Raw genomic sequence first — 27,427 nt, forward strand, 5'->3', positions numbered from 1 at the left:
TGACGCTATAGCTCCAGAACGCACGAACCGATTTCCATTGTTTTGCATTCGTTGGAAAGGTCGCGGACTCCGGACGGTTTACAGCAAAGAAAATTTAGGAAAATTCAAGAGAAAAGCAAGAAAATAGGGAATAATCATTGGTTTTCGGAGTTCGCCGGATTTGTTTGTACTTAGTATAATTATAATATTACAATAAAAAATTCTATACATTTATGTTTTGTCGATACATGCTTTTTCAGTCACTATTATTTTGTAGGTATATAAGAAGGAATTTATCGCTTGGCGTAGGGAACACAGATTTTCGATATTGACGTGGTCTAAAGGTTAAATACATTGTCCATAGAGGATTCTCTCTCTCAGTTGTTTCAAGACTTGAATAAAACAAATTGGAATATATCTTTTTAATTTTATTAAGCACAAGCATACACCATGAAGGAATGGTGTTTCAGTTATATACATATAACTATATAATAGTCCAGTGCACTATTAGTAGATTATAAATCTCATGATCACAACATAATTAATATTTTAAACTATATCTAGGCAACAGCAAAACAATTACAAACATTTTATTTTGTAACACTATAACGCTCTGGTCCCTAGATCCTGTCCACTCTTGCGCACCAAAGTATTACCATACTATAAAAATCTCTTCAATAAAAATACAACTCTTAAAAACATTACAATTATAAATTTGGAATAATAGATATTAAAAAAAATGTATAAATCAAAATATTATAAATTACAATACAATTATATAATTTCAACATAATCCCATTAATCCAAATTTATAATTTGACTCATTTATAAATTGTGATTTAACAAATGATAATTATGATTGCTGTATTGCAGTTTTTAGTCATAAGGTCGATAACTTTATAATTTCTTGATATTTCAAAGCCGATTACAATAATAGAAAAACTTAGTTTTCATGTATTTTATCCATAAAAACCAAATAATAATTTCGAAATTCGTTATTCTAATCAACAATTAATTTCAACAAACATTACCTAATATGTAACACAAAATATATTAAATTAATTAAATATCAAACACAACAAAACTAGCCAATTATCACGTTGATTTTAGACCTTATGACTTAAAAATATATACCTTTTATATAATAAAAAAAATACATAATAGAGCCATTACTAATAAAGACTAGTTTAGTTCTTAACTGGTTTATTTTCGACTCAGTTTACTGGGAAAATATACACTGAATGCTATGGAAAAATCACCCTTAGTGCTTGAAGACTAGAAATTACTTTCATGTGACTTTCATTAGGCGTATAAAGAAAAATTCGAAGTCATTATATGACTTACAAAACCTAAAAATATTATAAGAATCAATTACATATTAAAATTATAATTTCACTTAATTTAAAAGTAGTATTTTTGCTTAACATTTACTACCGTAGTTGGAGACATTTAATGATTATTTAAACTATTCCTTAGTAACGATTTTGTTCCGAAAACAATTGCTAAGGACTGGGTTAAGCCTTTCACTGCCAAAACTGTTAAAGGTTGCTCCACTAGTGTCGGTCAGCATTGTCCGACATGGCTTCTAATATGTTAATTGCCCATTAAATGTCTCTGAGTACGGCAGTTATGTCCAAATACTCAAACGCTACTCAATTTTAAGACGCTCTCAAATGTAGTTCTGTCACTATCAATTCTTTATAAAATGACAGAGATAGTACGATATTTAAGTACAACTTAAAATTGAGTAGCGTTTCAGTATTCGCGCGTTAGTGTGTTTAAGCTACGTTACTGGTATAAAACCACATATTATTATTATATAGAAAACTTATAAGCTTCTAATAATGTGTATAAATAACCCTCTTAATATGTAATGGCTCCAAGACACTACAAACAATATAATATGTATAAAACATGCTGCTAACATATTGGTGTATATCGAATTTCTTTAAAAAATAACAATTATATTATATATATTGCAGTGATAAATTATATACATGAATGAATACTTTAGAGCCAGCGCCGATAAACACAGTGGCGACGAAGAAAGAATCCAGTAACAATTTAAATTCAACCTTATAATGTTAAAGAATACGACTGAGATTCGAATTTAAATTGCAAGAGCCGAAAAAGAGATCGTGAATGTTTTTCTTTTCATTTTACCAATCGATACTCTCACGCCGCTTAGTTTTTCTATGTAGGATAAGCGAGAAACGAGCAGACGGATCATTTGATGGTAAGCAATCCGCGCGAGTGAGATACTGGCTTCACGATACTAAATTACTCATTGCTGCCACTTCATCCGTCAGCGCTAACCCTTTACGAAATAAGAGTGACAATAATAAACATATAACATATTATACAGCAGTACAACAAAACACTAAATTAATTGAAAATAACAGCTTACTCATGTAAACTAATTGAGGAAGTCTCTACTGATTACAAGTCACAGCGGGACTCAAATTCCCGAGTAGAAAACAGTAGAGCCTTTCTCAATTACTTCACTAAGCCTGTTATTAACAATTAATTTAGTAGACACGATAGTTTATTAGACAAAAACAATGATTTTATCGATAACTTATAAAACGAAGTCGCCATCCCTAGCTGCCGCACCACTTAAGCGTATCGGTACTGTAATTGCACACTGTACTTACAATTCAACTTGATTATTTATCAATAATATTACAATATGATATATTGAAAAATATTTTATAAAATGGCACAGGGAAAGGAAGCATTTCTATGAAGGTACAACTGATTTATTTTACGGCTGGTTTAAGTAATTTTTATTAGTATTTGCTTATCTAGAGATAGAATTTTGACATAATTTGTATGAATCTTATAACAAAATTCTGTCTTTAGTAAGTAAATCTGCAGAAAAAGTCATCCAATGACTTCTCCCGCCTTGGATGAGACGAGAGGGAGTGTCAGACTTTTACTGGTAAAAAAACCACTCCGTTTCTACTTCGGTTTAGAGCCGGAGCCCCGGTAACCTGTTAGGTTAACCGTAGCTCCGGATATTTTGTTGAAACCTGCCGTTGATTGTGAACAAGAAACAAAGCGTGAGAAAATAACTATAAAACACTGGAACGGTTAAACATTTAGACTACAAAGTAAAAATTAGTCAACATATTAGTGGAAATAGTCATTAAACTGTAAGTACAGATTCATTAAATAATACTATTATGATAATGGCATAGACAAACAGTCTTCAGAATTCAACAGTTATGAACTATGCTATTTTAGTTTTGCGCTTATGTATCGATTTTTGATTCGATAATCGATATCGATATTAATCGATTTAAAACGTGCTTCATCACTTTTATATAGGATTCCCTGTAAGAAGATACATTCTAGGAATATCGTGTTTAACTGACAAATATCAAATTTGAATAGAAAGTATAGGTTTAGGAAATTTCTATGAATATAGTCATAGAAAATTTAAACATGTTGATTTAATTAAAGAATACTAATTCTCATTTCTTACTCTTTTCATCGGTCTATTGGCATCGAAACAACTATGACAGCAAAAATACGAAGGATATCGATTAAAAAATATCGATAATCGATCATAAATCGATAACAAAGCGCAAAAATAGTAGGACAGAAAGCGCGTAACGCTGTGCCACACAGTAGGCTAGCACAACACTAGACAAGCATGTACAAATCTGATATGACACTGTAAATTCGTACAGTTTCACGGAACTTTCTGATAGGCTCAATATTTTAACAGTAACGGTAAAAATATAACTGCTATATGTATATAGAACCATGAATATAATAACATACAATACAACAAGCAATATAATTAGAATTATAGTTATAGTATAAAATAAATAACAAAAAAAGCTTGTATAGAAAAGAATCATTGGGTAAAAGAGTTAAGTCGAATTGACCAATCACTATGCTCGAAATCTTTTCCATTGAAGCGGAGCGGAGATTTCGAGCATAGTGATTGGTCAATTCGTGCACCGCTAAGCTCCGCGTCTGTGGAAACGCGGCCTTACACACTATTGTAAATTATAAACTCAGTATTAGATAATATAATTGAAAATCTTTTAAACTAATATGATAAAAAGTGCTACCTTTACGTGGTCAAATCAGGAGTTTTATACCCCAAGGAGTTAGGCAGAGGTTATTGTGATGTTAGCAAAATATATTTATAAAAAAAAATGAGTTAGTTATACTATTTATAACTCAAAAACAGCTAAAGGAGGTGTAGGGGAGGTAACTTAGAACCAGGAGACGGACATAGGATACTTTTTATCCGCATCATTTTCTCCGACATCTTTAATTGATTTTGTCTGGACTTTAAAAGAGACCTTATGACCTCTGAGTTTGTTTCGGCATTTCTTCTCAGAGTAGTCCGATAGGAAATGCCGGCCTCATCTAGTTATTTAAGAGAATGACGTGTAAAAGAGTTACATTGTAACCTATTTGCAAAATAAATAAAACCCTACGCAAACAGGGAAGAAACGGGATTGCACATACAGTCGTGGGCAGAAGACATTATAATTTGATAATAACAAGTTATATTTTCACCGCTACTGCGTAGTTTTGTGACTAAACGATTGCTATAGTATAATAGTTAGTTTCACCTAAAACGTAAAAACACTTTACACGTCTACAACTAACGTTAACAAGTTGTTACTGTTACGAAGCTACCCTCACTCGACATTTGTGACCACTATCTTACATAACCCTCATATACTTCGCTTAATGCACACTAAGATACTATTGTCCGAATACTGAAACGCTACTCAATTTTAAGTTGTACTTAAATATCGTTCCATCTCTGTCTTTTATAAATAATTGATAGAGTCAGAACTACATTTTAAAGCGTCTTAAAATTGAGTAGCGTTTGAATATTCGGACATATGCTGTATAAAATTATATTTATATAAGGTGTTCTAAAATTATCTGCCATGGTTTTAACGGAAGGTAGTGTTGTGTTTGAAGATTACAGTAGTGAAGAAATTTTGTACTCGGACCAGTTAATTAAATCTGAGAACATAAAGAAGTTAAATAAACATTGACTCTACTTTGCATAGTCTTTCATAGATACGCACTACGCGTAGCTACGTCAATGAAAACAATTAATAGCAATTGTTTTCACTGATGATGCGACAGAGACAGTGAAAGAGATAGCTCTTTCATTACAAACTCAAACATAGTTTTTTTTTGTATAAGTTAAAAATTACTCATAATCAATATTTTATATTTACTATTGTAATCTTCAAACACAACACTACCTCCCATTAAATCCGTGGCAGATACTTTTAGAACACATTATATATTGTATATTACAATAATGATTTTCAATAAAAATCTATCAATTGTATAGAACTTCGGGGTACTCATAGTAAATATATCCAAGGCATTATCAGGTCATATTTCCACTAGTTTATATATAATATATATTGCACAAACCAAGTCTCAGTGTACATCAAGCATACACGAAATAACGCAAACAAATGAGAACATACGCACATGACTTACAACGTAACTAAAATAGGAAATTGTATATAATATATAAAGAAAATGATCATATTTAATATAACCAAATGTAACATTTCAACTTAACTAGACAGGGCTCAATAAAAGCTAAAGAAAATGGCATTTTGTAATCACTTATCAATTTTAAACTAGAAAAATATTTCTTTTTTAACACACTATAATATGTTGATTTAACTGATTTCTCTTATAGTTTTCCTCTCAAGTAATAGCGATGCATAACACAGGCACAATGTTCAAAGTCAACTATTGATATATGTATTCTATATAGTAAAATCTATTGTAATATAATATGCATTTATGTTCCATATATCTATGTGTAAATCTTTCAGTGAACACTATTTTAATGCGCTGTACAAGCATTATGCCACAGCGCAAAATGCCATAAACAAAAGTATAACGTAGGTATATCAACAAACGTATAAATATGTATCTGTCAGCCACACAACCGGCCACTCGCTGCGTTACAGTAGAACTAGTGAGATTACAGTAGGCTCGCTCCCACGGGGTCAAGTAGCGTTAACAACTATACATCAAAAACATTGATAAATTTGTTTAGACTCGCGTGTCTTTTACAGCAGATTATTTTTTAATTTGATATGAGTTCAATAAAAAAGTTCAGTCGATCGTTAAAAAATTGTTAGGAAGCGTCTAAACAAATTCATCAAACGTAAAAATTACATACATTACAACATCATCGTGTGCTATGCACAACGTCAAAAACTCTATACATCTAGACACGAACACTACTCGCTAATCGTCGGGGTTATTCACAGAGATCATTTCTTCTTGACGGTCGAGCTACTGGCACAACTACTCGACCGGGTCTGGATGCCGCTCTCCTTCTTCAGCAAGCTGACTCCGAACGCGGGACATTTCTTTCGCAACGCCTTGATTTTATACAGTTTGTTTCCCTGGGAGTTGTTCGTCTCCTCGTAGTTGTCGGGGGTGACGTCCGCCGTGATCACAGAGTTGGAGATACAGTCCATTGGCTCCGGGCTACTCGACTTGTCCCGTTTCCGCCTGAACCTGAACGGAGTTTCCAGGGAATCCGCGGATATATTCGTGACATTCGTATCACTGGAAGACAGATCTTGCGTAGATTCGAGACCAGTTTTAGGCAAATTATTCTTTGGGAGCTTCTTACGGGAGCTAGAGTTGGACCTGACTATTAGTTTCTTTCGCGCGTTTAGATTTGAATTAGTAGGTTTAGTCTGCACTACAGATTTGAGATTTGGCTCAGATGGGAGACGATTTTTGCCATTTAAATGGCAGTTTTCTGTGAGTGCAGATAAGGTTGAAGTTACGTTGTTGAGTGATGTGACGACTGCGCTGTCGTTGTTGGGGATTTTGTTGACACTGACGGTTTTTCTGGTAAAAGTTTTGAGGGGGCTCGTTCCGTGAGTGTACCCGAGGGCGGGGCGCGCGAGGTTGGCTCGTTGGCCGTGGAAGCTGCTCTTACCGGTGAAGGGTTTGACGGGGCCCGTCAGTTTGTTGGCTTGAGAATTGGCACTTCTAGTTGGGGGAAATGTCGAAGTCTTTGATGCATAATGAGATTTTATGGTGGAGTTGATGATTCGCGGAGGTTGCTTCAAGTTGGTGTTGTTGGCGTTCCGGATGTTGTTGGTGGGCATCATGTAGTTCATTTTGGGCGCGAACACTGTCTTGGTGGGGAGCATCGGGGTGGGGGTGGTCTTGTACTTGCCGATGACTGTTGTTACGTTGTTCTCGGAGTCAGGCTCGTTCGCGTTCAGAGCGTTGGCGTTGTCCAACTGCAAAAGGAATAGAAAGTTAATAGATTTTTTAAAGCTCGACTAGTTTCAAGCCCGACTGGGGCTCATATTCGTGAGTCGTCGTTAGTTCTAAACAAATTGATTCAACAATTTTGAATGGAAAGTGTTTGCAATATATTACTCTCTTTAACTGGATATTGGTGTCAGAGGCGGCCTTAGGGGTGGCGAACAGGGCAATCGCCCGGGGCCTCGCTCTTGCAAGTATTGCGGAATCTGATTTAAAAAAATATAGATTTTTTAAAACTTTTTATTTTGATCCTTAATTACTTATTCAGGTTATAACATAGCGGTAAATTAAAATAAAGTTAGTTACTTAACTAATTCCATTAAAATTACTAAAACAGCTTTAATTTTACAATAATGTCTTGGCAGTGTACTTCCAACGCATTTGTTGCAAAATTACAATAGAAATTTCTAACAGTGTAATTGATAGTACTTGAATATCGCGCCTCCAAATACTTGAAGATCTGTTTTTTAATCGTATAGCATTCGGGTCAGCTCGGGAGTCGAGACAGTTAATGTTCTGCTATTCTATCTCTCGGGGCATCCCCGCGATTCATTTCGTTCGTCAACTCTTAACAGAATAATCTAACGAATGAGCTACGTCATTTTCGATGGAAAGAATAGCAAGGGCTGAAAGCCGATCTTGTGTCATCGAATTCCTCAAATATGTTTTAATGATTTTTAGCCTCGAAAAACTCGTTTCAGCAGACGCAACTGTAACAGGTGTGGTGGCAATAATTCTCAGGACTATTTCGATAGTGGGGTAAACTTCGGTTAATTTTTTTTCTATTATGTATTTCAGCACCGAGATAATGTCGTCGTTTCCTTCATACACACGAATGAACATATTCAGTTCTTCGTACAATTCATGTCCATCAATATCACATGATTCTCCTACTATCATAGATATTTGCAAGTCGCTGCATCGTTTCAAAAGTTCACTATCACTAATTTCCTTTAATCTTTTTGTATTATACATGAAACCAAATATGCTCTCATGGTGTTTAAGTGCCTCAAACCTAGGATGACAGCTTGCGCGCACGTTGTCGACAATAACATAAAAATAGTTTATTTTGAAAATCTCTTCCGCATTCAATTCATGAACTTCATCTTTCCCTTCATAATCAAAATGCCTTTTTTTACGTCGTCTTCTGACTTCTTTAAACTGTCTGTCAATCTCATTTTCCCTCTCTCTCGCTGTTACAAGAGATGACTGAAAACCATTTTCTCGATAATTATCGAGCCAATTTGTGAATGCGTCTAGGTGTTGTATAGCCACATCTATGTATATATATGTGTGATTCGAGTGAGACAAGCGGCAACTTTATAGATTTAGTAAAGTTAATAGCCCGATTTGACCCCGTGCTGAGACTAGTTAGATTATTCTGTTTTAATTAAAAATTTTAGTCTTAGGAAAAGTCGCAAACATCAATTTTAAAATGTATCATCTCTGTATTTGTTAATTTTGCAAATCTTTCAAAGTAAAATCTTTTAAAACCCAAATTTTATTTATTTGTATAACTTTAGTATTTCTCGTCAAACATAACAAGTACCTAAACCAAACAACCAGACCTACTTTCGCATCACATACTTTTTACGAAGGACAAAGGGCCTCGCAAAGACCTGCCGCCCGGAGCCTCGCAATGGGTAAGGCCGCCGCTGATTGGTGTTACATTGTTCTCACATAATTGAATCAACAAAACAATGTAACCAAGAATTGTATTGTGAACTTGATTGAAAAAGAGTAATCTATGGAGTTTCTTGCTCGTTCTTCTCCATAGGAATCTACTAGAGGACTAACCGACAAACAGACATTTAAATTTTTTTAATATTGTAATATTTGCTTGACGTTCAAAAGTGCCTTCTGAGTCTATTTGAAATAAATAATTTTGACTTTTTTTACCTTATTATTAGTGATCTTGCTAGTATGCAGTATAGTTTGCAAGGACACAGGTTTGTTGTCCACGGCCGGTTGGACCTTCTCCTCTACTTCAGGTATCTCGCTGTAGATCCCTCGCTCGAAGACTGGAAGCGAGGTGATGTTGTGGCGACGCCGGTACGACTCTCCTTCCGCGTGCATCCGAGGTTGGACACTGTAAATATGAAGATTACGACATAAATATAATAATCTAGAGAAGGTGGGCAATGTAACACGCAATTTTTATGAGTTATTTTAGAAACAAATGATTCATTTATGAGACGACACAAATCTAGAAACCGTAGATTGCAAAGAATTTTCGAAAAATCACAAATTCCCTTTATAATATCTTCTATTCTTTCCAATAGAAGTTCTCGTAAATTTAATAACGCCTCTACCGGTCACGTCTAGAACTAAAATTTGCCATAGAAAAAATTAACGCCGTCGGTAGCGACTATCGACAAATACTGTTGCTTCAAAGTCATGGTAGAGGTACAGGTCTTTTTGTATTTACCGAATTATTACCACTTTCTTATAAGTTTCGTAAAAAAAATATGTTCTACCGAGACAATCTTTACAATATACAAGATATAGGTAACTCAAGCCCAGGTGTAACTTTAATTTTTTTTTATAATTAAAGAAACTGCAACTCACTTTTCCAAGAACCACTGCTGATGTCCAATGACGGAGCCGGGGCGACAGATGCGTAGCCACGCGATCGACTCCCGCGCAGTGAACGCATGGTGCTTCATCAGGTAACACGCTATCAGGGTACCTGTGCGACCTAGGCCCGCTGGAAGAGATATTAAATATGTATTTAGTAACAAATCTTTCAATTTTATGTAACAAGAAGTTAAGCCGTGGGCAGAAAGCAGAGAAACACGTTGTGTTTACCATCCCTACTCTTCTCCTGTAGCCTTAGTACGAGTTTGAGCTGTGATTGATTAGTTCATTTGAGCCGGCCAATCAGCGTCGAACGCAATCTCGTTTCAATCTCGTTGAACGTAAAGTAAGCATTAGTTTATATAGAATAAAAAAAATAAAAATTAAAAAAAAAGGCTCGTACTAAGGCCCCTGGATGTCGTCAAAGGAATCTGAACATTTGCCAGATATCCCCCAATCTCTTCATTAATCTTAGCACTTTGTAATCTTAAACCTGCCTGCTAAGCGTGGACCTTATGGTAAACCCTTCTTAACTAGAAGAAGCATATAGTCCAACAATGGATGGTCATAGCTAGGCGCATTTAATGTGATTTATTTTAGCAAAGCTAAGCCACGCATACGAGTATCAACTTTAAGTCTTCAGGATTAGATTTGATAACTGTTTGACAGCATACTATGACAATATTTACACATTTTAAAGTACCTTTACAATGCACAGCAACAGCTCCTTTGGCGGCTTCAGTGATCCTTATGAACCGATTCACAATAAGGTCTGAAGGCACGGAACCATCGACGAAGAACAGCTCTCGATGTTCAAACCCATGGGCGGTGAACTGGCGAGCATCATAAGACTTCTTGTTCAGCCGCACTATGGTGGTGACATGGTGTTTCCTGAAGTACGCGTGGTAGTGTTCAGGGCTATGGAGCGGATAGCCACGGTCCAGCCGCGACTGATGGTGGGGACCGGAGAAGGCCAGCATTTTGCCAGGAATTATCCAGTTCAGATCTCCGTTTTCGACTTTCTGTAATGTTTGAAAAGGGTGATGTATTAATTTGAGCTTATTTTTTTACAGCGTACAGTATTGTGGTCCGTCAGGATTGGAATTAAAAAGCTGTCTAGCATGATTGATGGTGATGTTCTTAAAATATTATATTATCGACGGTTGAAGGGCTAATTGATCTAAGCGTCATTTTTTTTCACACATCATTTGTTGGAGAAATATTAGCTGATTCTGAATATCGCATATAATACCGAATAACTCAATATCGCAAAAAAATTTGCTTATATCTAATTAATGCCTTTCAACCATCGATATAGTCTAAAAAAGTTAATGTCCACATTTGATATGGGCACCTGTACTGATACTATGTAAAAATCCTAATAATACCTTGCTTGACTCGACCATCAAAACCTAAGACCTCTTGCTTTATAATCTCAGTCAAAATTGAAGTAAGTACAGTAACAGAAGGTAATTTTTGCAAAGTAATAAATAGCGTTTTTATTAGTTGTGTAGGACGTCCGAAATGTGTCGCGGATATAAGCCCACTCATTGCGGCAAAGGTCGACGACATTCTTTACTGCTCAATAATTTAACTCAAAGTACTAAATGTTGCGGAAAAATTTTGAAACTATACTGATTGTTAGGTCTAAAGGGAAAGTAAGGGTGATAGTTCTTCCTAATATGTTAAATTCAAATATTTCGTGTGAATAAATTTGAAATAGTTAAGCTAAGAAACAATTATTATTTAGAATTTTTTGAAGTTGCTGCAACTGCCTAACAATGGGTTCTTGCGTTGGGATCCGAAATCGGTAAATTTTTCACATCACATCACATCAATAACCTATAAGTGGCCACTGCTGACCAAAGGCCTCTTCTCACACGGAGAAGGTTTGAGCATTAATCCGCGTCGTTTGCGTTTTGATTTTAATATAACTATAATAGCACTCTATCTCTCTCTCTCTCTATGAGACACAAAACCTTAACTTCCAAAAACATATGCATGGTAATTAGTAAGCACATATTCTCCAGAAAGTACTTTATTTACTTACCTCATAAAACAAATACTGTTCGGCATCAAAATTGTCGAAATCAAAGAAGCGAGCATCATGAGCCACTTTGATGCCGTGCAGCACGTCAAGGAGGGAGATATCGAAGAGTGGTGGACCTCCGGACGCGTCGCGGAAGTTCAGGAGTGACCAGTCTGATCCCTCTGTCAGCTGCTTGTACACCGCCGCCGGACTTGATCCCAGGTATATTATCTGAGGAGTTCGGAGTAATTGAAGGTCAATTCAATGAAAGATTATCAACACAAAAGGGGTCGAAGTAAACAAAATGCATGTACGCGTAGTATTTTTTTAAGGTTGAAAATCTTCCAATTACTTCTCCCTTGGGTGAGACGAGAGTCAGACTCTTACTGACTAAAAGACACCCCGTTCCTACTATTGCTTTTCGAGCCGGAGCCCCGGTAAACCCGCTAGGTAGTCCGCAGCTCCGGACTGGCTGGCTTGAATAAACCAACCAGATCAGAGAATCAAAGCGCCAAACGCGCTTCCGTTTCGATTACTTTGAACGTAAAGCAAATCGTACTAAGGGTACAGATAAATACTTTTTTGTTTGTTAAAGTTTGTGTAAACTAAATAAGATATAGTCACCGAAAAGTTAATGGTAAGCACCTAAGCAAAGCCGTGACTACTTTAAAATAGAAAAGAAGATTTAAAACCTCAATACCGTCAATAAAACCCAAACAAAATTCCCACAAATCTAGAAATAAACTTCAAATTCACCATCGTAAATCAAATCAAAAATACATTATGATGTATTAGTCTACAAGTCATAAAAACCTATCAGTCAACCCTTCGCAGCTTAACGAGACCGTGAATCATATTTACGGGTCTCATGTCGTGTTCTGACAGGATACAACCCTCCAACCTTCATAAAGTTTATGTTCGTCAAGGGGTATATGTGACCGCTCATGTATGAATAGCCAGGTATTCGCGTGGCACTAATGTATGGAAGCGTCAGGTGGTTAGAGCTATATTTGTTGTGCTATCTGATGTAGGAAATAGGACCGTAAATAGTGCTAAGCTTTGATCATGTTTGGGCTGAGTTCTGGAACTACTTGGTGCACAAAATTTTGCCTTAAATAATCTGTTTCTGCTGTGTCACTATAAAAAGATCCTATATGAGTCTTCTGGTAGTACTTAACTAAACATAAGCTTCATGTAACAACCAAAACTGATAATTTAATAGGACTTTTTAAAAATAGGATCTGTATAGTGTTTACCAGGCTACAATTAACTTCCTTCCCAATCTCCGATTCCCCAACAACCCTTAAATTCCTAACCCCCAAAATGTAACGCCTCTGGTGTTTCGGGTGTCCATGGGCGGCGGCGATTGCTTACCATCATGTGATCCGTCTACTCGTTTACCGGCTTATACCATAAAAAAGCAGCTTTCTCCAAAAACCCTGAGGCCTAAACTACCCTATTAAGAGGTGCGAATATAAATCGTTCCATATCTTTACAAATCCTCCAATCACGTAGCCAGACTGCCCCGTGAGAACGACCTTAAGCCGCATCCCGGTGACAATATCCACCACTCAAGTCGTATTCATTGAATAATAGGGAGTGCGTGGGACACGGTCCAGTTACTCCCTAATTAACCAGCTTCTATTTCCACTAACAATCACGTAGGTACACGTTTATTTTTAACTGATTAAATGGTACTTCGTGTAGGTGTCGTATTAATGTTACTGTTGCCGCCGTGTCATATTTCCGTTACATTTGTAATCCTATAAGGGCCGTGCGCAGACTCGGTAAGGATTTATTAATTTGTCTAGCATTGGAACAGTTTGCAGGTAGATAGTAATGGGATATTTTTTAAGGTAAGTTTGTATTAAGTGTGGGAGAAGTGGAGAACCATGAATGGACCGGCTCGACCGGAGAGACTACGGCCGCGTAGAAATAGGCCGTGAAACAACGCTTGCGTTGTGTTTCGTTATGTGAGTGAGGTTACCGAAGGCCCAATTATTCCTTCCAAATCAACGATTCCCCAACAACCCTTAAATTCCTAACCCCCTAATAGGACGGCAACGCACTTGTAACGCTGTTCGGGTGTCCATAGGCGACTGCTTACAATCAAGTGATCCGTCTGCTCTTTTACCGGATTATACCATAAAAAAAATCACATGGTGTCAAAAATATATCTAAACCTCTTCTTTCTGCACCTGTCCCAGCATAGCTATCAACTGCTTAAAACTAATCTTATCAAATTAACACAACCTTAACTTGACAATAATAAGGGTGATATTCGCAGCACAAGCTACTTCTAAAGGGCAGTCGACCGTTATAATTAGGTCTTAAAACGGCAGGTACACATGTATATCCATCCATATTGTCTAGTTATGCAACCTACAACCTTGAATTTCTAAGTCTTCCTGATACTGCTAGACGGGCGGTAACATTTACCACGAATCGTATCGAAATTTAATGTAGCGTATGATTTGTCGTCTCCGTTTCGTCCTGGCATTTCCCTGAGGGAATATTTTCGGATGACGAACACCGAAATATGGCTTTAATATTTAAAACGATTTTTTGATGAAAATAATTCGCAATTTTATGGTGGTTAGTGTAATAGGATCTTGAGGTGAAGTTGAAATGATAAAGTTAGGGATAAAGTAACAAATAATGATGAATGACTTGATAAGCATGTATTTTATCTAGCCTTAGAGAGTTCGAAAATCATCCAACGACTTCTCCCACCTTGGGCGAGGCGAGAGGAATTCAGACTTTTGCTGACTAAACATCACCCTTTTCCTACTCCCTTTTCGTGCCGGAACCCCAGTAAACCCGCTAGGTCAAGCGTTTATGGGTGACGGGAGTACGAAAGTGAAATAAAATTCGATGAGTATTACCTGATAGCTCCCAATAAGGTAAGCAGCATTGAGTCGAAGGGTCTCATTGTTGCTGGTGAAGAAGACAATTTTTTTCTTCGGATTCTTCTCCAGTTCCTCATTAAGCTTGTTGCAAAATTGATACAAATGACAGAGGTGGTAAGGTCCAAAGTCGAAATAAAAGTTTTCGTAGACAATCTCATCTTCGATGTGAAAATACTTGCTGTTCCGTGTTGATTTCGGCTTGTAACCATTCTTCAAAGTCGCGAAATAAAGTCTGTCTGAAAGAAAAACCTCTTGTTAAAAAGTTGGTAATGTAAAATGTATTTTATGGTGTTTTCCTTTAAGTTGAACATAGCATGCTGGAAAATCGTTAGCATAGATAAGTATTAGTTAAATGTCTACAATATAACTTTTCCATTCCGGTTTTTTTTTTTTGATAAGCTATTATACCTAAACTGTAATGGAAGCTTTGTAGTTCTCCAATTTTCCTCTCCGATTAATTTAGCGTTGTTCAAAAACATTTCAGATTTCCCTGGTCTTAGGATAATTAGGATAGATTAACATTCTTCTGATAAAGGAATCTTACAACCGACCAAATTAAATTTGAAACTGCTTCATCAGATGATAAAATAGAGAAAGAAAGAAACAACGCTTTGGATGTGATGACCATAAATATAATTTTCCACTTGAATACAATCGAAGGATCCGATAAAGAAACATAAAATATAAATAGTAAACAGGCAGATTAAAGCATCCAATAATCTAAACAATCCGGCTAGACATATATTTCACTTTGATGTAACTAAAGAAGTTTTATCGCAGAAGTGAAAGACGTTATATCTACTTTATAATGCAGTTTTTGTCTAGAACTTATAAATACTGGTTGCGTGATTGGAAACCCAATTTTATATTGTGAACATTAAGGCAATAGTTCAATGGAATCAATAATGGCGGATCGATAGCTGAAATGAAGTCTAGAACGGTTATAATTATACTTCGGAATTTGTAAGATAGTGTTTTAGAAGATTTGGCAAAACAGGTGTACCCAAATAGCATATGAAGTATAAGTCATAATTTGAAAATGTTGATAGCAATAGACTCAGGTCAAATCTATTACAAAACACTATTTGTAATGGTATAAGCCGGCAAACAAGCAGGCAGATCACTCGATGATGCATTTGCGCCGCACAGTGGACACTTGAAACACCACAGGAGTTATAAGTGTGTTGCCGGCCTTTTGGGGTTAGGAATTTGAGGAAAGAATTCTTTGCTTACCTAATTACTTCAGACAATAGACGAGTTTTAAAGTGTCCATAAAACAGAAGAGACTAAAAATGTACCAGCACTAAAGTGAGACACAAATTAAGGGCCAAACTATTACAAAGACTAACAAGAAACAATCGTTAAAACTTACAACAAAGTTGCTGAAGCCGATGTCTTTGTAAGCAAAGAAGACAATCAGTCACAAAGTAATTTAGTAACATTTTATAAAACTTTCGAGATCTTTCGACAACTTGCGTTATTTTCCCTGAATTATTTTGGAAGTTTCGAGAATAGCAAACGATATAAATAGGTGGAGAACAAATTAAGCAGACAAACAAGAAGACAAGAGGAATATCAGAAATAAATATAATGAAGGAATCATAAAAACACGTTTCAATGAAGAACACGAAACAGAAGCGACTGTAGCAGGAGACCATAAATCTTCTGTACTTCCTAGTACAAAACGTACAACGTGGTTTAAATTCTTCTTAACCACAACACGTTGTTCAGCAAATGATCATCAACTAGCTGTACCAACCCTATCCACACACAACCTATCCCACAACAAACTTTACATAATCATTATCCGTATACATCCTTAAATGTCAGGGGATTCAAAGAGCAAGCAAACACGTTAATCTAGTTGATACAAGTTTCTAATACATCGTCAAACTACAGTAACACAGTTTGTGAATACATAGCGGAAACTTGTGTCTATTGGCCCGTGGAGATGTTTCACGGATTCAGAGCACAGATTCAGTATAATAGTAGATTGAGTTGTACTTGGACCAGGTTATTTGAGGGGGGATATCATCCAATGATATCTCCTGCTTTGAGTGAAGCGAGAGGGAGTGTCAGACTCATACTGACTAAAAATCACCCCGTTCCTTCTCCTGCTTTGAATCGGAGCTCCGATAACCTGTTACGTTGTCCGCAGCTCCGGATCGGGCATCAGCCCTACTGGGTCCCATTTGTGGTGATCTGGCTCTTTGAGGCGCGCGCACCAGGACATGACCTAGAATTGCAACTAGCTTACTGGCCGACGGGCAACAGCATCCTTTAGATTTTCTGTGACAATACTGCAATCCCCGAACTACCTACCAAGTATAGAGAAAGAATATGGCAAACCGACCCTATAAATAAGGATAAAGCTTTTATTTACAAGTGGAAGTCATCCCGCTGATGATGAGATTACTGTCTAAGTTGTTGAGAATATTATTTGGATCAGCAAATGTCTTGAAAAAGAATTTTCTGTACAAGGATGTTGTTAATATAATTTTGGAAATTCAATTATCATCAAAATGCGTCTCAAAGGTGTTAATAAAACTTTTGCTTTTGAAGGGAAATAACTGTGCTATACATATTTAACTCCAAATACAACATAAACATCATGTAAATGAAATGTTTATCTCCAATTGAATTGACATTTATCGTAAATCGGTTTCTTGGCATTATCCCAAGCAAACAACTAAATCTTGTTAAACAAATTCAATAAGATTTGATTATTTATTTTACACAGAATTAATGTGATCGCGCAGACAGATTTTCATTATCACTATTTCAAGGGACAGACAATTTTTTGTCTTGAAAAATCTTAACAGAAACTCAGTAAAACTTTTTGTAGGCAACGGAAAACGACCAATTCTAGACCCTAATATCCGCAACGCTACAGAAAACGACCAATTCTAGACCCTAATATCAGCAGTTGCGTAAACAGAGACAAAAAATGAATAACGTAGAGGACCTAAAAGGGACAAAAATGAATGAAAACAAAAATAAAAAAGCGAAGTTATTACAATATTTGAATATTAAAAGTAGACGAGGGTATCGTTGTAAAACAATTTGAAGTGTCATCTAGATAACACGGACTAGGGTCACTGGGAGTCACCCTTGACCTTCAGCTCATGACGCAAAACAAAAAGGGAACCCAATAATACGCGCAAACTTTGGCAATTAGGTTTATAACAACTTCAGTCCGTCCTAAATTTAGTTATAGAACTGCCTGGAATGCCAGCCAAACTGATTGTTCGTTGTTGAGGATTAAAACGGGACAGTTTCTAACAAGCGTATGGTTGAGAAGTTTATAGATATAAATTAACTAGGATTTGCTGAATATTAATAGAAGTTATTTCGGATTAAATTCCTAGTACTTAAGCGGTTGTTTTAATTTGTGTTTATAATAAAATAATAATATTTTAGCAAGCTCGATTACTAGGGATTCATCATCATCAGCATCATCATCGCTATCGCCAGCTGTACCACCAGTGGGCAAATTAAGAACTCTTCACACAGGTGAGAGATAGCCAAAGACATTGGAATCAATCGAAAAATCTAATAATAACTTGGTAACTCCTGCTCAATAGTCACAAAAGCAATAACAAGTCTAGGTACAGAAGGGTATAAGTAGTATTTATAACAAAGCTATAAAAGTACTTCATTGTGTTTAGAACTTTCAATAAAGTCGACATAAAACGAGCATCGAGACTGCCAATTTTCCAGTTATAAAGGCTTATGAGGTCGACGAAGGAAAACCTTTTCAAACCGGAGGAAGTTTGATTAAACAAATAAATCTAGCAAAACGATCTCGACTCACTTATGCGGGCATCGAGGCAGTCGTAAAGCCTTTGTCGGTTCCCTAAGTAAAATGGAACTTGAGCCCTAAAGCAGCTAAAGTAGGCTATGAGTTTTTGTCGTGTGATAGATCTTTTGGTAATGATATCTCGCGTATCTTTGAAAGAAGATAGATGTCTGTGTAACTTTTTTTTGAGGGAGGAAAATCATCCTATGGCTTCTCCCGCCTTGGGCGAGGCGAGAGGGTGTGTCAGACTCTTACTGACTAAAAACCACCCCGTTCCTACTCCTGCTTTTCGAGCCGGAGCCCCGGTAAACCCTAGCTAGGTACCTAGTCCGCAGCTCCGGATGTCTGCTTAGCTGGATTAATTTTCTTCTTATATTAGATGAAAATTCAGACAAATCACTGTTTAATAATACATGAGACTGTCACCAAATCATAATATTATATCAGGTAGGAAATAAACTCAAAGTGGTGTACCTAATAATTTTGGCTCATATTATGAAGGAACAACATAAAAGCGTGAAAGGACGACTACTAAAACATGGTAAATACATGTTTATGGGGGTAGGCCCCTGAGGAATAACAGCCTTTTTTACCTTCGCATTATAAAACATTAACCAAGGCGCCTTAGCTTTACACTTCAGGCATAAAAACGCTAGGTTTATTTCTGCATTGGTATAAAACGGTACACATACTGATAGCCACGTCAAGGGGACGTAATTGCACCCAGCACTTATCGTGTAGGTCTTGGAGTCCCAGTCATAAGACACGAGAACTATTATTCTATTAGGTCTTCCCTGCAATTGCAGTCATGTGATACGGTCCTAGTGCGATGGTAGAAAGAATAAAAGATAAGAAATCTTTAGAAAGACGGAATTTATTTGTTATGAGTAGAAATATCTATCGGTCTGATTGTTACAATTGTAACAGTGGCTTTACTTCTGAACAAAACCGCCGCAATTGTTTTTGATACAAAACTTACTAAGTTAACTTAACTTACGTTACTAAGGAATAGTTTAAGTAAGCACAATTTAAACCGTCGAACTATTTTAATGCCTGAATCAGTACATACGTCACAGATACGATAATACTTAAATGTAATTTTTAGATAGACCGCCATTTGATACTTTTGTTTTTATTACCGGTTCTAAAGTAGGCTCATCTTTTTCACATTTGACTGAAGATATAAGACAAATAGATATGCTATAGAGAACAAATGACTTGTATTATTCGTGGTAAAGCACTGCCTACGTACTACGCAATGTTTAGCGACCATCTGTTGCTGACCATCCGTAAGGTCACAACTGATTTTGATGTCATCAGACAATCAATTTGTATGAAAATTGTTCCGTGATCAAGGTTACGTTACGCCGACATCGTCCAGCCTTTGTCGACATAGTATATGACACTATTTAGTGCATGTATAATGGGTATTGTAGGATTATCTAGTTAATAGTTCGTGTATACAAAATCTGGTGCCTTTTCCAGAAAGTTCTTTTAGACATAGCTGACCGCACTAAGTGCCTTCTAAAGTAATAATATTTAAGTAGATAACCAACAACCTAATAAATCTCGCTACCAACTCCAAAATCACAAAGAAATACAAGAAAAAAGAACATAAAGGAACAGCGCAGATTCACCAATTAAAGCATACAAAAGAGAAACATCAATACAGTCCGGCCAGAGCGACGTCAAACGGAAACAAAACCGATATTTCATTGACAAACGCAACGCCTACAAAAACTATAAATACTTCGGATGGTAATGAAAGGAATCGCGCACGCTCGCCCTTGGGACACACCCCAAGTTTGCATACACTTACGTAACCAGCGCGAAGGTCACGCTGACACTCGAGCCGCACCTTCATTGCATGTGTAGCACTTGGAAAAGGAAATTACAGCTATTTCAGTGGTCTAGCTGCTAGCGGGTAGTTTGTATTTACCCACTTCAAACTGTACGATGAGTGACCTTGAAACTTCGCCGTGGTGTTGCGTCAAACTGTCGGTTTGTTCAAGCAAAAAAAGTAATGGAAGTTTAGACTTTTAATGAGTTCGGAAACACGGTATAAGTCGTTATGAAAATGCTTAAACTTTTTCCGTATGTCTTCTATCAACGTCAAAATTGGTATACGGATTTTTCAATTCCGTTTAATAAAACGGCACATTCTATAAAAAATTTAGAACTTTTTATAGCAGCAATGGGTGGCAAGTATTATCGAAGCAACTATTGAGACACGATCAACAATTTTGACAAAGAATATCGAGTTTGAATGTCACTGGAGTTAGGTATCGTGTACAGAAACAATAAATAAACATAACAGCCTAAACAAATCATGTCAACAAACAATTTGCGCGCATATATCATACTTGACATACAGCAAAAACCTCCCCTAACAAGATCACCCCTTGAGTCGTCTCCTTAAAATGTACAGACAATTTATTGGTTTAATAAAGCGAAATCGTTTCTGTCAGCGTTCCAATAAAGTAAAGACCTAACGTGTTCAAGTGTTTCCTAAATTGACAAGGAGCGTGCTAAGAGCGCAGGTAAATTAAGCTTGAAAGGGACTTGTGTCGCAGTCGAGGACATTGTCTGACCTAGATGTCTTGATCCAATTATCCTTGAAGAAGACGATAAGGTAGTATGGCTTTTGAAATGCGAATTAAGTGACTATAATTACACCATTGAAGGACAGATGGGTGACAAAGTAGAGATAGTGGGTGTGAAATATGACATGAAAAAGATGGAAATGGACGATTGAGGATCATTGACAATAAGAGTATGGAAGTTGCGGCATGTCAATTAGAACCTCAAATATGTTAAGACAAGAGCAGAAAAAAATGTTAAAAAGAATAATCTATTGATTAATCTAAGTTTATTAATTATTATGCTATCGGCTTACTCACGTAACTGTTTGATGAGGAACTCGACTAGTTTAACTCAGCTATTGTAGCAGCGCGAAAATCGCCACGTCGTGTGTCGCTGAATGCTCCTCATGAATATGAGCCTCGAGTATAGCTTGAAACTAGTCGAGTTCCTCGTTACAGTTACGTGAGTAAGTCGATGACATAATAATTAATTTAGTATGTCTCACGAAAGTTATAATAAAATTAATGTAAGTTCACATTAAAATTCATTGACACGCAAAACAATATGACGCAAGCATGCACCGGTGCACACAAAATAATTAACAGCAATAACAAACTTGTAAAATATAGATGGCAAAAACCAATTTAACCATTCGTCTAAATTCACAACCAAGGCCAAAATAATGAACGGAGCTGTAACGAAATACTAAAGAGAACTGAAATTTATTGGTTTTCAAGGAATCCCGTGAAGTGTCCTAGTAAATGGCGACGTGAGACGCGGACGTAAATTATTGCGCTACAAAACTGAGACTGAAACAATTATTATATAACCGTTATTTACTATTTCATGAATTGCTATCTAGTATAACACTGGGCTTATTTCGGTATTTCGAAAATTTCTCAGTAGTAGCACGGAGTCTGGAATTGTGCCCAGTATATGGCAATAGACTCACCCCTTTATAACATGGGACTGATGACACAAATGGTGAAATGTACATTGTATAGCGGCATTATGTGCCGCTATGTGCACCTCTGCCTACCCCTTCGGGGATAAAAGGCGTGACGTTGAATCTATCTAGTATAACACTGTCTTAATTATTCTGAAGATGATTCTGATGATCAGTAGCTACGGAGTACTCCTTATTCGACTGGGTTTGTTGAGGATCATAGGACCATAGACCAATCTACTGAAGTGGTAATGCCAATATATCAGCTAAATCGGTGAATCCCCTGATATATTTGTTTGCCGACTTAGTACACTCGAAATATAATCCCGAAATAAAACAGATGTACGCCGCTGAAACATAATTTACAAGTCCTAGAGCTCCAGATAAAGCAAAACAGACAATAACAACAACTAAAGCTTGTGAAAAGCATTATGAAAATAAGCTCAGTCTTAGTAATGAACTATTAAACACTTATTCTGAAGGCTCATTATGCTAAACCGACTTCGTAGCATATAAGAATGAACTAACGTGAATACATAAATAAGTAAACAGCACAGGGTTGAAAATACACGTTAAACACATATTAATATTCTAAGTCGAGCGGCAAGCGTGCAGCACATCGTTACAATTCATGCAAACGATGAAATATGCAGATTTTGCTTAACGCATTCATGTAGACCGGCTGTTAAAGCCGGATTGATGTATGTGTGGCATACCTTTATGCTGTGACAATGTTTCCCTACCCTAAGGGCTAGAAGCCACGTTATTGTATATTTTTGACGAGATAACCACTTTCTCTGCAGATGGATTTTTGATGACGATCCCATTTTGCTGAGTGAAAAATAACATCGTATTTTTTCCATTTGAGATATTGTATCGTACCTAAGAGATACGGAGGCCTTGCAAGTCATTGTTTTCGAGCTTCCCTAGTGGATACAGAGGCCAATGAGATACGTATTTGTAGTACAATCTGATCGAGCTTTGTGATTAACTGTCACTTAACATAAGTTATTCTTATACATAGTTATAATAGTTATTCTTCAAAATGCTCATCTGCAATCTAATTCGCCATTCGTCCGCTCTCAGGCTTCTCAGTGTGATTTATTTAATTTATTATTTCACCAAGATAGTACGGAATCGAACACACATATTCAAATGTTAGTGCGACATGCTTTCAGATCTACTTTTATACTCATTTTATCTCCTATTTTATCTCCAAAAATTTTGGACTGTATTCAATTGTGCTCTGAAACCCAACTAGAATGGTTAGTTTTATTGTCAATCTGTCCATATTGAACGTCAAAGCAATAACTCATATCATGTACCACGAAAATGTATTCCATAAATCAGCAAACCGTATGGAATCGCTTGATTTTATTTTTATGAGTCCGTTTCGTTGAAAAATGTCCTGATTGCAATCGAACGCGAAGGTCGCCGATACATGTTCGTAATGAATGTAAGTGAACTTATTATTTAAAGTAAGAACGTTTGAATGATTTTATCCGATCATAAAGTTGTAGTTTATGGTTATCCATCCAAGTTAGGTGTCGTTGTACAAGGGCAAAGGTACGGTTGAACTTTGAAAGCGTAATGGGCCGTCCGATTCTCATCGACGAGCATAAGTTTTTGTAGGTACACCTTATCTTTTAATACAGCACTTTTACAGAAATAGAATATTAAAAAAGCGTTATCCGAAAACCTTTTTTCAGTAATTTATCTGGCTACATTCCGTGAAATGGACGACTGCCTAGATCCAAAAGCATTTTTGTTGAGTAATATCGTAGCGATGGTAATTGGATTCGATCCTGCTTGACCTTTGAAATCCCCAGACCTTTATATCATGTAAATAAAATAGATAACCTTGTACTTCGGATTGAAATTGGAATCTTGATTTAATCAAAAATATCCTACGTAGCCTAAACTTACTCATATTTCTGACAGAACAGAATATTCTATTAATGGAAACTTATGCAAACATCTAATCTAATCTGAAGTTTAGGAATTTAATAAATTCAAAGGTCTGTCCAGATCTTACTGTCAGTCCAAAATTGTCGAGTCCTTTATTAAATTTTTAGCATGACCTTTCCAACTTTGTAGGTCTAACTAAATGACCTTTTGGGCGAAAACAACCTATTGACAGTCTACCTAGGCAAATCTCTGTACCAAATTGAAGACTAGTCAAATAAGGAGTCTGGTCAAAGATATAAAACAGCGAGTATAAAAGAGTTTTTCTCAGTAACGTCTACAGATTGGCAAATCGTCTATTAAACGGCGAAAGGCAATATTGGAAAACGATTATCAGGCGTAATGTGGATAATGTGAACCGTCTCGCAAGTTTAACTACTTAAGAGTTCTTTTAAGACTATCCCGTTTTTCCTTTTACGTAGATACGACTATTAGCACTTCGCATTAAACGTTTAGACACACATCGAATAGAAAGTGGATAAGTGTTTGAATACCACCTACTACAAGACCAAAATTGAATATTGAAGCTCACTCTGAAGGTATATTTTGGTCTAAAATTAATGCATGACTGTGTCACCAGGCATGACTCACAGGAAATCCCGGTTTAGTTAGAAAGTAGTAGCCTGATATTGGGCTCGATATATTGTATGATATAATAATTGGTTCACTTCTAATTACAAAATACTAATCAGATTCTAAATGTCAATTGTGCTTGCCGTTTTCAGAAATGGTAGGCTTTATAAGTAAGATATTGTAAACAGCATATTTCTGGCTTCACCACTGCAACCTGAGCAGGTCAGGTCGCGGGCCAAAACTTAATACAGTTGGAACAAATAAATTTATGTTCCACTACAGTCGGCTTACAAGCGACATGAAATACGACCAAATGGGCTTTACCACAAAGACTGTGACATTTTTTTCAAGGAAATAAGTAGGAACTAGTAGCATTTCGCTAGTCTAGGGTATATAAAGAGCGCTTTTACGACGTTTTTAGAACAGAAAACATAACTATTCAAGTTTACAGTAGAAAAAATTGTCTAATATTTAAGATGAAATGAACGAAATATATGCTTAAACAGGGCGTAAATTGTGACGCATACTAAAGTTATCACTAAGTATAGTCTGTCACTTGTGCTACGATATCGATGCGTTCCGGCTTAAACAGGGTAAGTAAAATTTTTTTGCAAGTTTGAGTCATATACATATTCGGAATCAACCAAATTTGCTTTTTTATACGACGACCATGGCAAGAAAGCACACGGCCCACCTGATGGTGAGTTGTTACTCGGGCCTGTGTACCTATGTGCAGTCCTCGCAAATATTTCATCCACGCAACATACATTTTACATCGCACTTTAACCCTCAGAGGATTAGCGTGAGTTGAACTAGAAAATGTACAATTTTTCTAAAGCAACGTTGAATTTTGTACACGTTTTGTCTTTTGTACGTTGAGGTATAAAATATGCATCTGTAATGCAAAGTGGGTAGTTAAAACTCGGTTGAAAATGTCGTTTCAACCCCACGCTTTTAGAAAATAAATATGGCGGACACATTTTTCTTGTCCCTAAATGTGTTTTTATATTGTACATCGTGTCAGGTTAACGGCCTCGTTTGAGTAGGCTGTGATGTATTGGAGAGAATAAAATTATGTATTTAAGTAAAGAGTTGTTGATAAATTCATGTTATTGACTAATATTACACGTGCCAAAATATATAGACAAAGTTTTCCAAGGCTTATTATGTTTCTTATTACAAAAAACTTGCACAGTCCAATAAAATTTCAATTTTATTCACATATACGAACTACACCACTTTTGTTGGGGTCGTAGAACTTCCAATATGGCGCATTTTAAGCGTACTATCATAACTTTGTATAGAAAAAAGCAAACTTTTCAAATAACATGCTCATTTTAAACTTACAACACATCTTTTTTCGTTCGATGAACATTGACCCCTAAAAGCGAAGTCACAGACAACACAATACGAAATTTTACACAGAAACACACACGAAGACACGCAATAATTATTATTTATGTTATTTAATGTACAATGGGGACTAAGCACAACCTGTACAATCGCAGTTCGCATTAATACTGTAATTATAAAGGCTTTTCGTGCAAGTATTCCATAATAATAATCACCCTGTGCTATAAATATTATACATTAAAGCAAATTACTAAAATATTTTCCTCCAAAGGGGTGTCGATGGGGGTTCTAACCTCGCATTTCTTTCACTTTACTTCGAAAGGGTTTAATTTAAAGGCATTTCATTGGGTGCGTTAAAAGCGTTCTTTGGGGAATAATTAGAATTTCGTCAATGCTTTCTTAATTGCAAAGTATTGGTGGATTAATGGTATGGCATTTTTAACGCATTAAAATGAAGGCTGAATTTTTCTACAAGGTTATTTTGTGTTTTGGAATCAAGGCGTTGCTTATTATTTTTAAAGCCGTGGTCCTACTGCTGGGCATAGACCACCCTACGCTTCTCTTAATTATACAAGAATAAATAAAAAAATGTAATAATCGTATCATAACATTTTATCGGATTTGGGGACTCCTTCCAAATCATGTCCTTTCAGTATATCCAGTAATACTACAACCTTTGTTTCATTAACTCGTGTTTGTTTATTGAATAAGTTAAACCCTATTTTACAACGAAACCCGAAAAACAATTGACCCCATATATTAGTACGCTCTTTTATCTAGATAAATCCATTAAAATCAACCGAACAATGCCGTTTTCAATTCATAGGAGGAAAGTGTTCCCTATCTTAAGCCAACCTTTGTTTCAGAACCATTTATCAGTTAGCCGAGACAAAAAATCTTGCTCCATTTTCCTTCAGTACTTTTCATTTATTTCGGAGGGTTTTAGGGTATTTACATAAATAATTTGTTACTTAGTCGCTAAGTAACAGTATTATACCTGTTCTGTGCCTTTTGGTGACAGCAGAGGAGAGTGCATCGTCTCTACCTACCTGTACTCTTCCCGTAAATATTGTAAGAGACGAATCAGGGTGCTTTACCACCAGAGATGGGTTATGTAGCTATACTACGAAGATGTAAATGTATTTGTGCGAGTAAGATGCGCAGCTCGAGTATGCGATGTATCCATAGCACGCATCTTTCCATATAAATACATAGCTTTAGTCCATTTCTACCAGTGCTAGGCTATGTGTACCAATGAACATGATGTGGTTTTTAGTCAATATGAGTCTGACACCCCCTCTCGCCTTGCGGGAAAATTCAAAGGATGTTTTTCACATCTCAAAAAATAAAGTCTACTGTATAATCCCAAATTTCTAAGAAATGTAAATAAACGATGGTTT

General features: G+C 36.3%; 1 protein-coding gene across 2 annotated transcripts in view; it reads right to left on the bottom strand.

The window, feature by feature from the left end:
* Positions 1 to 382: 382 nt before the first annotated feature.
* The window catches only part of LOC118280615 (dual specificity protein phosphatase CDC14A), a 46,186-nt gene continuing 19,141 nt past the window's right edge, over positions 383 to 27,427 (bottom strand). For both annotated transcript variants that reach the window (XM_035600819.2, XM_035600817.2), the window contains 7 exons: positions 14,785 to 15,044; positions 11,921 to 12,130; positions 10,574 to 10,892; positions 9,862 to 10,000; positions 9,193 to 9,382; positions 4,855 to 7,265; positions 383 to 4,713 (listed from right to left, as the gene is read on the bottom strand). In XM_035600819.2, coding sequence (XP_035456712.2) covers positions 6,273 to 7,265; positions 9,193 to 9,382; positions 9,862 to 10,000; positions 10,574 to 10,892; positions 11,921 to 12,130; positions 14,785 to 15,044 — 2,111 coding nt within the window. In that variant the 3' untranslated portion in view covers positions 383 to 4,713; positions 4,855 to 6,272. The remainder of the gene's footprint in view (positions 4,714 to 4,854; positions 7,266 to 9,192; positions 9,383 to 9,861; positions 10,001 to 10,573; positions 10,893 to 11,920; positions 12,131 to 14,784; positions 15,045 to 27,427) is intronic.

Source organism: Spodoptera frugiperda, chromosome 16, assembly GCF_023101765.2.
Source record: "Spodoptera frugiperda isolate SF20-4 chromosome 16, AGI-APGP_CSIRO_Sfru_2.0, whole genome shotgun sequence".
In the NCBI taxonomy this organism is placed as follows: Eukaryota; Metazoa; Arthropoda; class Insecta; order Lepidoptera; family Noctuidae; genus Spodoptera; species Spodoptera frugiperda.